General features: G+C 53.7%; 1 protein-coding gene across 1 annotated transcript in view; it reads right to left on the bottom strand.

Annotated features, from left to right (window-relative positions):
* Window positions 1–5,822: 5,822 nt before the first annotated feature.
* The window catches only part of EXOC4 (exocyst complex component 4), a 767,286-nt gene continuing 762,707 nt past the window's right edge, over window positions 5,823–10,401 (bottom strand). The window contains exon 15 of the mRNA XM_045288923.1: window positions 5,823–6,073. Within this exon, the coding sequence (XP_045144858.1) occupies window positions 5,836–6,073 (238 nt within the window). The 3' untranslated portion in view covers window positions 5,823–5,835. The remainder of the gene's footprint in view (window positions 6,074–10,401) is intronic.

The following is a 10,401-nucleotide window of genomic DNA, read 5'->3' on the forward strand; positions in this document are numbered from 1 at the left end:
TGCCCCCGAACCTTATAGGGCTTAGAAGGAGAGATAGAGGAAATAATTCACCCTGAGTTCCACCCACCACTGAAGACCTCTTTGTCCTGCCCATCTGCTTTACCAAGCATGATGTCCTTCTCCAGGGACAGGCCTCTCCTGAAAACATGTCAAAAGTAGTTCTGATGAGCAGTGGCACCCCTGGGCTTCTAGACTCTCATGCATCATTGTCTTCAGATAGCGGTGGCACTGAGGTTGACATCACCCAGTGAAGTGCCTCATTCTGTCTACAGCCCGCGGTGCCTCGAGCCTCGAGCCTCGAGCCTCGTCCTCCCATACCAGACAGGAAACGCTGTCTTTTTCTTTTCTTTTTGTACCAGTGTTACTTCTAAACTCTAATCCCCATAAAAAACATCGCTGAATATAATGGCCATAGCAGTGACATAAACAGCTAGCAACATTAAAAGTATGCCTTTACATCACAAAAGCACATGCAGGGGAAACCACGTGATTCAAGGCATCATTAGGATTGGGCAATGACAACTCTGCCCGGTGTGCCCGAAGCCTCAATAGGTTAGAGCATGGGTTTTTTAGTTAGCCTTGTCGGTATATTGATGAGTGTAGTTGGGCTGGTGAAAACGGTTTGGGTGGTTATAACTAATTACCAAAAAATCAAAATCGAACTCACTGCCATCGAGTTGATTCTAACTCTCAGCGACCCTGTTAGACAGGGTAGAACTAACTGTGTCAATGGGTTACTGTAACTCTTTACGGGAGTAGAAAGCCTCTTTCTCTAGAGCGGCTGGTGGTTTTGAACTGCTGCCCCTGAGGGGTTCATCGGTCTGATGTGCAACCACTACGCCACCAGGGCATCTCTTAACTAATTACACGGAGGGTTTAATTAAAAAAAAAAACCCAACACATTTCTGCGGCAACGCGGCACCAGCATTTCTAGGCAGTCATGGTAGTGTCCCTTCCTTGGAAGAGGCAGCAGTGTTGTCGGTCCCCCGGCTTCTCTATTGCAACCTCATCAGATGGGCCTCACAAGCAGGGACCACACTTGGAGATTGCGCTGAGCACAGCGCTGTGCGTACACTTGCGCACTGGGGACCACTGACTTGCTGGGTTTGCTGGTTTTCTCTGTTGCCCTTACGCACGCGCCCATGAGCTGTGCATCCGCTCGGGACAGCACCTGGCAGCTTGGACAGGTCATTGCGTCCTGCTGCAGGTGTGCGGCCTCCGGCCAGGCTCCGACCTCAGGCCGGGCTCCGGGGCGACGCACCTCCCTCTAATGGCGCACGCGTCATCGCGCTCACACCTCGCTCCATTAGCCGGGCTCTGTTCTGGTGTTTGCGTCTCCGCTCGCTTTTTAAGGACATTTCCAGCTCCGTCCCAGTGGCGCTTGCATCTCATTACGCTCTTGGCAATTAGCTCTCTATCATTACGCCCCAGCCTGGGTGGGGGAGGAGGACTCGTTGTCAGGTGTCAACCTGCGTGCATCTCACTTACACTCCTCCTGGAGCCGCCAGTGGCAGCCCTTCCACCTTCGCCAAAGGAGGACAGCCGCTTCCAGCCGTGCGCCCCATCCCCGCCCCTGCCGCTCTTCCACTCTGCTGTAGTTTCCATCTGGTCACATGCTTATTAATTAAGTACTTCTTCCAACGACTGTGCCTAATTAGGACAAAGTCGAGACCTTGGCTGAGCCGGGCCTTCTTGAAGCTTTCCTGTTCTTGCTATACCTCATTACCCTCCCCGCCCAATTTGTTTGACAGCCCTGCTCCGTGAAGACAATTGCTCCCAGGTGTGTGCGCGGCTGCCGCCCGCATGCACTCACACACAGACACATGCACGCACTGGGCTTTTCAGGTGCAATCCTGTGGTTGGGGACGCCCCTGCGTTCTACACCCCCACCCCCCACCCCCCTGAACAGCGCTGGGCTTCTTGGAGAGTCCCTCCTTGGGTGGTCCGACCATGGCGCTCCATCCTGGTCTCTGTCCAGCCTTTCCTGTGACTCTTGTCTTGCCCTGTTCCTGGGGAGGGGGCTGGAGCCGGGCGTCAGAGGCAGGGCACTGGAGGCAGGGCCCCGGAGGCAACGGGCATTTGTGGATCCTGGAGGTGGGCAGGAATCTCTTGTCTTCCATGGATACAGGAGGGTTGCCCATGTGTTTGGGTGGGTTTTCTAGAGAAACAAAACCAGCGACAAGCAATACATGTCTGATAGAGAAATGTCTAGCAAGGGATGCTTAGCAAGGAAGCAGCCAGCATAACGGCAGAGCTGCAAGCCCAGGGCAGCACAAGTCCGTGGGGCAGGCAGATGCCCTTTCTGGTTCATGTAGCTGCCGGAAGTGGGGTACCAGGAGGCTGGAGAATGAAGCAGGAGGAAGGGCTGCAGGTCACTGACGCAGAGTTGAGTGGATCCAAGGGAGGCCGCCCACATGCCAGGCCACCAGCCTCCATCCCCAGGAACTAGACACAGGATCCAGGCCAGTGGGAGGAAGGAGAGGAGGAGCCCGTTCTCCCCAGCATGTGTGGATAGATATGAAATAGGCCACGCCCCAAAGGAGCCTGCCTTCATCAGGCTGACTTGCACCTTGGGGGGCCGGGGCTTAGTGCCACCCTGCTGAGGATGGTGGCCCAGGTAAGCTGACTGAAAACTTAACTATCCTACCTGGTCTGCGCTGGGCTGACTGTGGGGGCCCAGTGAGTGGTCAGTCCTGAGCCTACAGAAGAGGAGAGCTGAAGATGGTGCGGCTGGGGGTGCCAGGCATCGTCGGGCGAGGTGGTTTTCTGAAACCAAAGGGCAGCCTTGAAGATGAAGGGGGAAATACAGAGTCAGAGGAGCGGGGGAAGTTCGGAGTGAACATAGAATGAAGCCAGTGGGCACGTAGGCTCCACCCAAGGGACAGTCTCTCATTCGCTGATCATTCTCCGCACGCCCTTGTTGCCTTATGCCAAACAGACCACAGAGTTCTTTGACCCAAACAGATGACGGCAGTCGGGCCAGGAAGTCCAAAGGCTATGACCCATTGTAGGGTGTAAAGCCACCTTCTTGTTAGTGGAGTCTTTCTCCCCAAGCCATTGGACATCGAAAAGCATACCTGTTGGGCTGAGAAGACGTTTGGACAAGAATGCAGCTGTGGAGGAGCGGGGGTTGGGCTTCTGGGGCAAGGCTGCTCTGCAGAGAGCAGTCATGTCAGGTGGTGCGGGGCGGGGTGTCACCCCAGGTCATGTGTCAAGGCTGGGGAACTCTAGCGGGGCCCTGCCGCCAAGCTGGGGGGTGGCCTGGGGCCCGCTCCAAGCTGATGTGCCCCAGGAGTCTGGTGCTCCCTGGTTCTCCTGACAATGAAGCTTGGGAAGCGAGCGCATGATTGCCTCACCGTCCTGGACTTAACCAGAGATAAAGAACTTCATGGTCTTAGCTGGGCCACAGATGTGAAAACCCCATTGTGAGGCGGGCATGAAGCATGGTGAGACCTGCTTCCGAAGGTCACAGCGTGGGACAATCGTATTCTGCACATGGGGGTGGTGGTGGTGGTGGGGCCTGGAGGTCAGGACTGGCTTGACCTTCACCCCAACCCCCCACCCCTCACCTGAAGATGGTCGTTGCCAAAAGAACCTGAACTAATAGGACAAGGCATCCAGGAGCGACCTGTGGGGTGAAGGTCACGCTGCCCCACAAAGTGGTTTGTTCATAAACAGAGCGGGACAATGGCGGGTGCTCACAAGACTCAAAGGTACCCAGAGCCTGTCAGAGAGGAAACTATCATGAGCTGTTCCGAGAGTGTGCATGAAGGTCTGGGGCCTTCTCAGGGCATCTGGAGTCACTGGTGGTGCCAATGGTCAATGTGCCCGGCTAGTCCTTGGGAGGTCGGAGGTTCAAGCCCACCCAGAGCTCTGTGGGTAGGGAGGCCTGGTGATCTACTTATGAGAAACCAGCCAATGAAAACCCTACGGAGGAGCACAGTTCCACTATGACGCTCCTGCGTCACTGGGCGTTGGAACTGACTCGGCAGCATGTTTCACTAATTGTCACACTCAGATCCTACCCCTGGCTCTTCCAGCACCACCGTGACCAAGACCCAGCCCACGGGCTAGAGTGGATATGAGTAAGGAAGAGAAGCCAGCCAGGCGGCCAGGGTCACTACCAACAGTGATTTCCAGAACAGAATGGTTGGCTTTGTCCTCCTCTCCCACACCCACCTTTTGGATAACCTGCTTCCAGGATATCCTTTGGGGCAGCAGGTGAATCCTACACAGGTTCAACTTCTTCCCCCTCAGTCCTCTGGAACCACATGGATTGACGATGTCCCTTCCTGCCAGAACTTTCTGGAAGGCCAGCTACTGCTGCCTGTTGAGCTCCCTTCACTGCCCTGCCCCTGCCTGCTGGGGCCTCTCAGTCTGGAGTGGACACCGACTAGACTTTGGGAGATCACAAGAGTGCCTGCCCCTTGACCTTTGTACCCACACCTAGTCAGGCACCTATTAGCCTCTTGGGAAGGTTTGCTGGGCAAGGACTTTTCTGCCAAGACCCAAATGGTACACCCAAGTGCAAAACTGCAGTCCGTTAAGGCATGTGCCCCCTTTCTCCCCAACTTTCCTTCCTGTGTGTCTGCGAGGGGGCATGCAGGGCAGTGCCTGGCTGCCTCTGTGATGGGCATTTGGAGACTGGGTCCATGATGCTGTATGGGGTGTGCCCTGTGGGAGCAGTGAGCACCGACACCCCTGGAAGCTGCTCAGGAGAAGGGTGAGGCATGCCGCAGCCTGTCCCATCCTTCCCCACACTGAGACATTCATGTTGCCAGTGACATGCAGCGCTCTCTGACATCTATTTTCTCTTGGAAAGAAGGAGGGGGATCCCTCAAGCACAGGGCTGAATCACATTTCATGTTTCTGCTTTTACCACTAAGCTGAGGGTTCTTGGTTGTGAGACAGCGGAAATAACAGGAAACGGCAGGAAGCCAAGTATCGCTAACTATGGGCCAAGGACAGCAGGTTCCTAGATCCCTCCCTGGGATTAGGAGAAAAGGACACGCCCACCTCCCACAGCCCCCTTTTCTTAGATGAGGACATTTATTGAATACTGCAGCTAGCTGAGAAGCCATTTATTGGATCTTGGCACTAGAGACCAAAAAGCAATGCACATACATGTTGTTCTTTGAACTGAAATGGACAAGCCTGAACAAACACCCAACTGCTTACATCAGGGGTCCTCAAACTACGGCCTGCAGGCCACATGCAGCCCGCTGAGGACATTTATCTGGCCCGCCAGGTATTTGTGCCCCATTTGTTTTTTTACTTCAAAATAAGATATGTGCAGTATGCATAGGAATTTGTTCACAGATTTTTTTTTTAAAACTATTGTCCGGCCCTCCAACGGGGCTGAGGGACAGTGAACTGGCCCCCTGTTTAAAAAGTTTGAGGACCCCTGGCTTACATAAGAAGAATCCCCTCATTGGTTTCAGAAAGGGATGGCAGCTTGGAGAGGAGTCTCTCTTTCCAGTGATGGGGGCTCCTGTTCAATGTATGTTGGACCATGAAGAAGACATGGTACAGCAATCCATTCATTCACTTTTCAAAGTCTGATGGTTGGACACACCTTTCTCCCTGTCCCACCCACTCGGCCCCTGGGTACAGACTGTGTTACACGTAGATGCTCAATCCAATAGGTTTGTATTTATAAACTTCCTGTAGGGTCTCTCTGAAAAGCCAAGAACTAAAGAAAAATAGCCTCCTTTCTACGAACGCAAATGAAGTCAGCTCAGAATACACCAAAATCTATCAAAGAAGGAGCCTATATGAGCAAGGAAACAAATGCCACCCCTCCCCCCGGCCCCCGCCCCCTGCCCTGCGGGGCCACTACACGGTGGTGATCTTCTTGTCCTTGGTGGCTTGCTTGATGGCCGCCTGCTCGCAGATGATCTCCTTGAGTCGCTGCAGCCTCATGTTCTGCGTGGTCTGGTCCCCGACCCCCGTCTGGCTGCGATGCAGCAAGGTCAGGGCGTGGATGTACTCCAGCTCTGTGTACTTCACGCCCTGGTCCACCACCAGGTTCAGGAGCTCATCCGCCGTGTTGTACAGCATCTCGTAGTACTGTCTGCGGAAGCAAGACAAACACTGCTCAGTGTCTCCTGTCGGCGCTGCCATTTCAGGGGCAGTGTCTATGCTCAGGGTTTATGGGCTCAGTCATCCTGTCCCAGGCCATGGGGCTCTCGTGGCGAACACGACAGACCTGGTCTCTGTTCTGGGGGTACCCTCTCAGTGAAAAGTGGTCTCTGCAGATGCAGGGAGGCTTCAGGGGCTCCGTCTAGACCAAGGGTTCTCAACCTTCCTAATGCCGCGACCCTTTCATACAGTTCCTCATGTGGTGGTGACCCCCCCCCCCACCCCAACCACAACATTATTTTTGTTGCTACTTCGTAACTGTCATTTTGCTACTACCATGGGGCAACCCCTTGTGAAAGGGTCATTCGAACCCCCAAAGGGGTCATGACCCACAGGTTGAGAACCGCTGGTCTAGACTCCTGGTTTAGCATTTGCCTCAGAAAGACCAAAGGCCAAGAGGGCTAGGGGAGAGAACTAGGCACATGGCGCACAGGGCCAACAGCTCTGGTCTCACTCACTCATCCATTGGTGGCTGTGAAGTCCGTGGTCCTCTCGTCCGTAAGTGGAATTACAAAAGCACAGCGAGGCTCGCTGTGTTACGCAGGGCAGACACTGCATTGCTCACAAATTGAGAGTCTGTGGCAATCCCCCTCTGAGTAAGCCTCTCGGCGCCATGTGTCCAACTGCAGGTGCTCACGCCCTGTCTCTGTGTCCCACTTTGGCCCTTCGCACAAGATTGCAGCCTTTGTTCCAGATGCTATGGCACACGTCAGAGGCTACAGCAGATAGGCAACTTTTGTCTGGACTGGGAAACCCAAACAGTCACCTGACTCGCTTCCTGGCGATGCCCCTCTGTATTGGGGTGGTCTGGGGCTGACCTCACAGTATCTCTGAGGTCTGCCCATATCGACATTTTAGGGGCATGAGCAAGATTCAAGGAATCACAGACACAGGGCACAACTCCAAGTGTTCGACAGGCTTGAGCTACTCGGCAGATCATGATGAGCGATGGGGCTCGTGGTGTACAATGCTGACCAAGGCAGGGCCCCTACTCAAAGAGCTGAGGCCAGGGAGACAGGCAGAGGCCAGGGTGGCAGGTGCTCAAAGGCAGAGCTCGGGACTGCCTGCCTGGCGACAGAGTCCATCCCATGCACTGCACCCTGTCGCCCTCACCTTGAACTGGAATCAGCCCCGTGGTAGCGGGCTCATTTGCTCCGGAGCGAGGAATCCATTCGAGAGGAGGTAAGGGATTTGCCCACTGCCACAGCGACGGTGACTCTCCCCGGACACGAGCTCAGGCTTCCGAGTTCAAGCAACATCCTTCTTCACCGACGCAGACAGCTACCAAGGGGAATGTCCCACTCGGTGCATTCCCTCTAGAGAAGCCCACTCGTAGAGTTGCCTTTTGTGTTGTGAAACATACATACTGTATATACTCGGGTATAAGCCGAGTTTTTCAGCACATTTTTAATGTAGTTTTGGTGGTAAAATTAGGCGCATTGGCTGATATCTGGGTCGACTTATATTCGAGCATATATGGTATTTGTGATGAAGAAAAAATTTAAGCAATAAAACCTTGCCTCATTCTCAAAAAAGAAGAATGTCCCAGGGTCATGGGTGATGTATAAATGCAATGACTTTCGGAAGGAGACACTGTACCACGTGGGGGTGGGGCAGTCAGGGAATCCTTCCTGTGAGGTGGGATTCTTTCTGTCAGGCAGGGCTTCCAGGAAGGACAGAGGAGATGGCGGGACAAGCGGAGCTCCACCTGACATGGGGAGAGGCGGGCAGGAGCAGCTCTGGCTAGACTCGAGTATGGGGAACACACGGGGCATACTGGGAAAAGGCAGTTGGCGGCAGAAGGTGGAGAGCTCCAGCTTGGCTTAAGGCCTAATTAAGTCAGCAAAGGATGCTCCCCTCTCATCTGCGGAGGGCGGAGGCACCGACTAAGCTGTGTTTCGGGAAGCCTGCTGCGGCCGCGGCGTGTGCAACGGTCCAGGAGCTGGACGGGGAGGGCTTCTGTGACCGGAATGGGCACCAGCGTGACTCTGCAGTGCAGGTAGAAGATAGACACAGCCTCGGGAAGTGGACAAGGAGCCCACTGACCTTCTTAAAGCAGCAGTAGGCCACTAACAGTCCTCATGATGCCACGAGAACCACCGGGCGCCAGGCCAAGGTGTGCATGGTCACTCCATGTGTCTCACGGGGTCCACTCTACTGCAGGCTCTAAGCCAGCATGGCTCTCACAGCCCAGGAGCAAAGGATGGGGCGACTTCCCAGGGAAGGCTTCCTTCCAGTCCTCTTCCCGATGGCTTCTGCCAGGACGGGTGGGGGCCAGAGCAAGGCCAGGGCCTCAAGGCAGCTCTTGGGGAGAAGGGCTCTAACCACCCTCCCTGGACCACTGACTGCCCTGCTGGGGTCCAGGCCTCAGTGGGTTTCTTTGTCATCAGAAACAGCCTGAAGAAGAAAAGATGGATGTTCTCGGGGAAAACGAAGCCGTTCTTGGGGTAGGGAACAGATTCTGGGAGCTGGATGTAGGGAATCAATTCTGGGAGCTTGATAGTATCAGGAACATTTCACAAATGGCTGCTCGAATGAGAATGTGGTCAAGAAGCATTTCGACGTCTTCTAGGACAGCTAGTTCCTCCTCTTGCGCTGCTGCTAAGCCTCTCGATCGAATGAATGATTGTGTGTGGTAAAATAGAAGTGACCAAAGGCTTACCATGTTTGCCACTGTGTCCATGTAGAGTTCATTGGCATGAACAGCATTCACCAGGCTGTGCCACCACCACCACCACCACCACCCATTTCCAAACGCTCCCCATCGCCCCACATGCAAACCCAGTCTCCCGTAATAATTCTCCATTTCTTCAGCCCCCACCCCTAGGAACCACTAATAAAGATTCTCTTGAGGTCTTGGCCCACTGTAGATATTTCATATAATTGGGATCTATTTGTCCTTTGTCTATGACTTATTTCACTTGGCAATGATGTCCTCAATTAGAAGCTCTCTCTTAGAGTTGAGATTATTCTCTTGTAAGAATAGGCCACGTTGTATTTACCCATTCATCGGTTGATGGGCACTGGGCTGATTCTACCTTGACATACACCTTTTTAAAAGAGGAGCAGTAATATTTCTTAAATAGGGGCAAGGGTGGGAGTGCTCATCTTAAATCGGGAAGTTAACACGTGTCTCCTAGGAGCAATTCTTTAGTGTGGCCACATAGAGGGTTCTCTAGGTGGCCTTGTCAAGGTTTCACATGAGTGTGCATTTTAACCTCACGGAACCAAGAATTTAGGAATCACTGATGGAGGGTAACCAAGAGCGTTTCTGATAAAAGAAATGAACTCTACCCTCTCGGAGCTTGGGGTCCAATATCAACTATAGTCTGGGCATCTTTTGAAGCTTCGGGTTTAGTGTAAAGACATGTGAACTTTAAAACCTACTCTGTTGTGCTGCCTGTTATTCAATATGGATAACTAGAACTCTCCAGCCCCGCTGTGGGGAAAAGGTAAAGCAGTCTGTTTCCACAAAGACTGACAGCCTTGGCAATTTACTGGATGGAGCGGACCCGTTGTAATTTGGACACGATGTCTTAAGTTGCCTCGGGGGTGTCCATGCAGAACCTGTCCGTCGACCAAGCGGCGGCCATTAGAACACAGAGCGAATACTAGCGCGTGGGTGAGAGGCAGACAAGGTGTGCACCGGGGCTGTTCACCCCTCACTGTCCCTGTTCCCGCTGTGTGCTGAGAAGCTGGACTGTAGGAAGAAGGACACAGCACCGGGACTGGAGAAAGACTCCTTAATAACTTGTGATCGGCAGATGACACAAGTGGAGAGGATTTGAAGCACTTACTGGTAAAGGCCAAATGCTGTGGCCTTCGATTTGAATTACAAACACACACACAAATTCCGACAGGTGGACCAAGGAGCAGCAGCATGATAAAAGCAGGAGAGCAGATCGCACGCAGTTGTCCTGGATTTCACTGCACCTGGACCCACAGCCCATGCCCTAGGAAGCAGCAGTCAGGGACTCAACCGAGGCAGGAGGGGGCTTATAGTTCCCTTCTCTCACAAACCCTTGGAAGGCCCTCCTATGGCACTGGGCAAATGTGCCAAAGGCCTCCCCAAGTGAAAAAGTCAATGGGTCACTTTGAGAACTAAGGGACGTGGGACCTTCCATTGCCTCGTGTGCACGTGACAGCTGGGCAAGGATGGAGGACCAGAGAAGGGCCGATGCTTGTGGGTCACGGTGCTGCCGGAGAACTGGCGCTGCCAGGCGGATGAGCAATCTGTCTTGGAGGGAGGGCAGCCAGAAC

The sequence above is a fragment of the Echinops telfairi genome, unplaced genomic scaffold (assembly GCF_000313985.2).
Source record: "Echinops telfairi isolate 266 unplaced genomic scaffold, ASM31398v2 ScPeMD7_23;HRSCAF=83, whole genome shotgun sequence".
Classification (NCBI taxonomy): domain Eukaryota; kingdom Metazoa; phylum Chordata; class Mammalia; order Afrosoricida; family Tenrecidae; genus Echinops; species Echinops telfairi.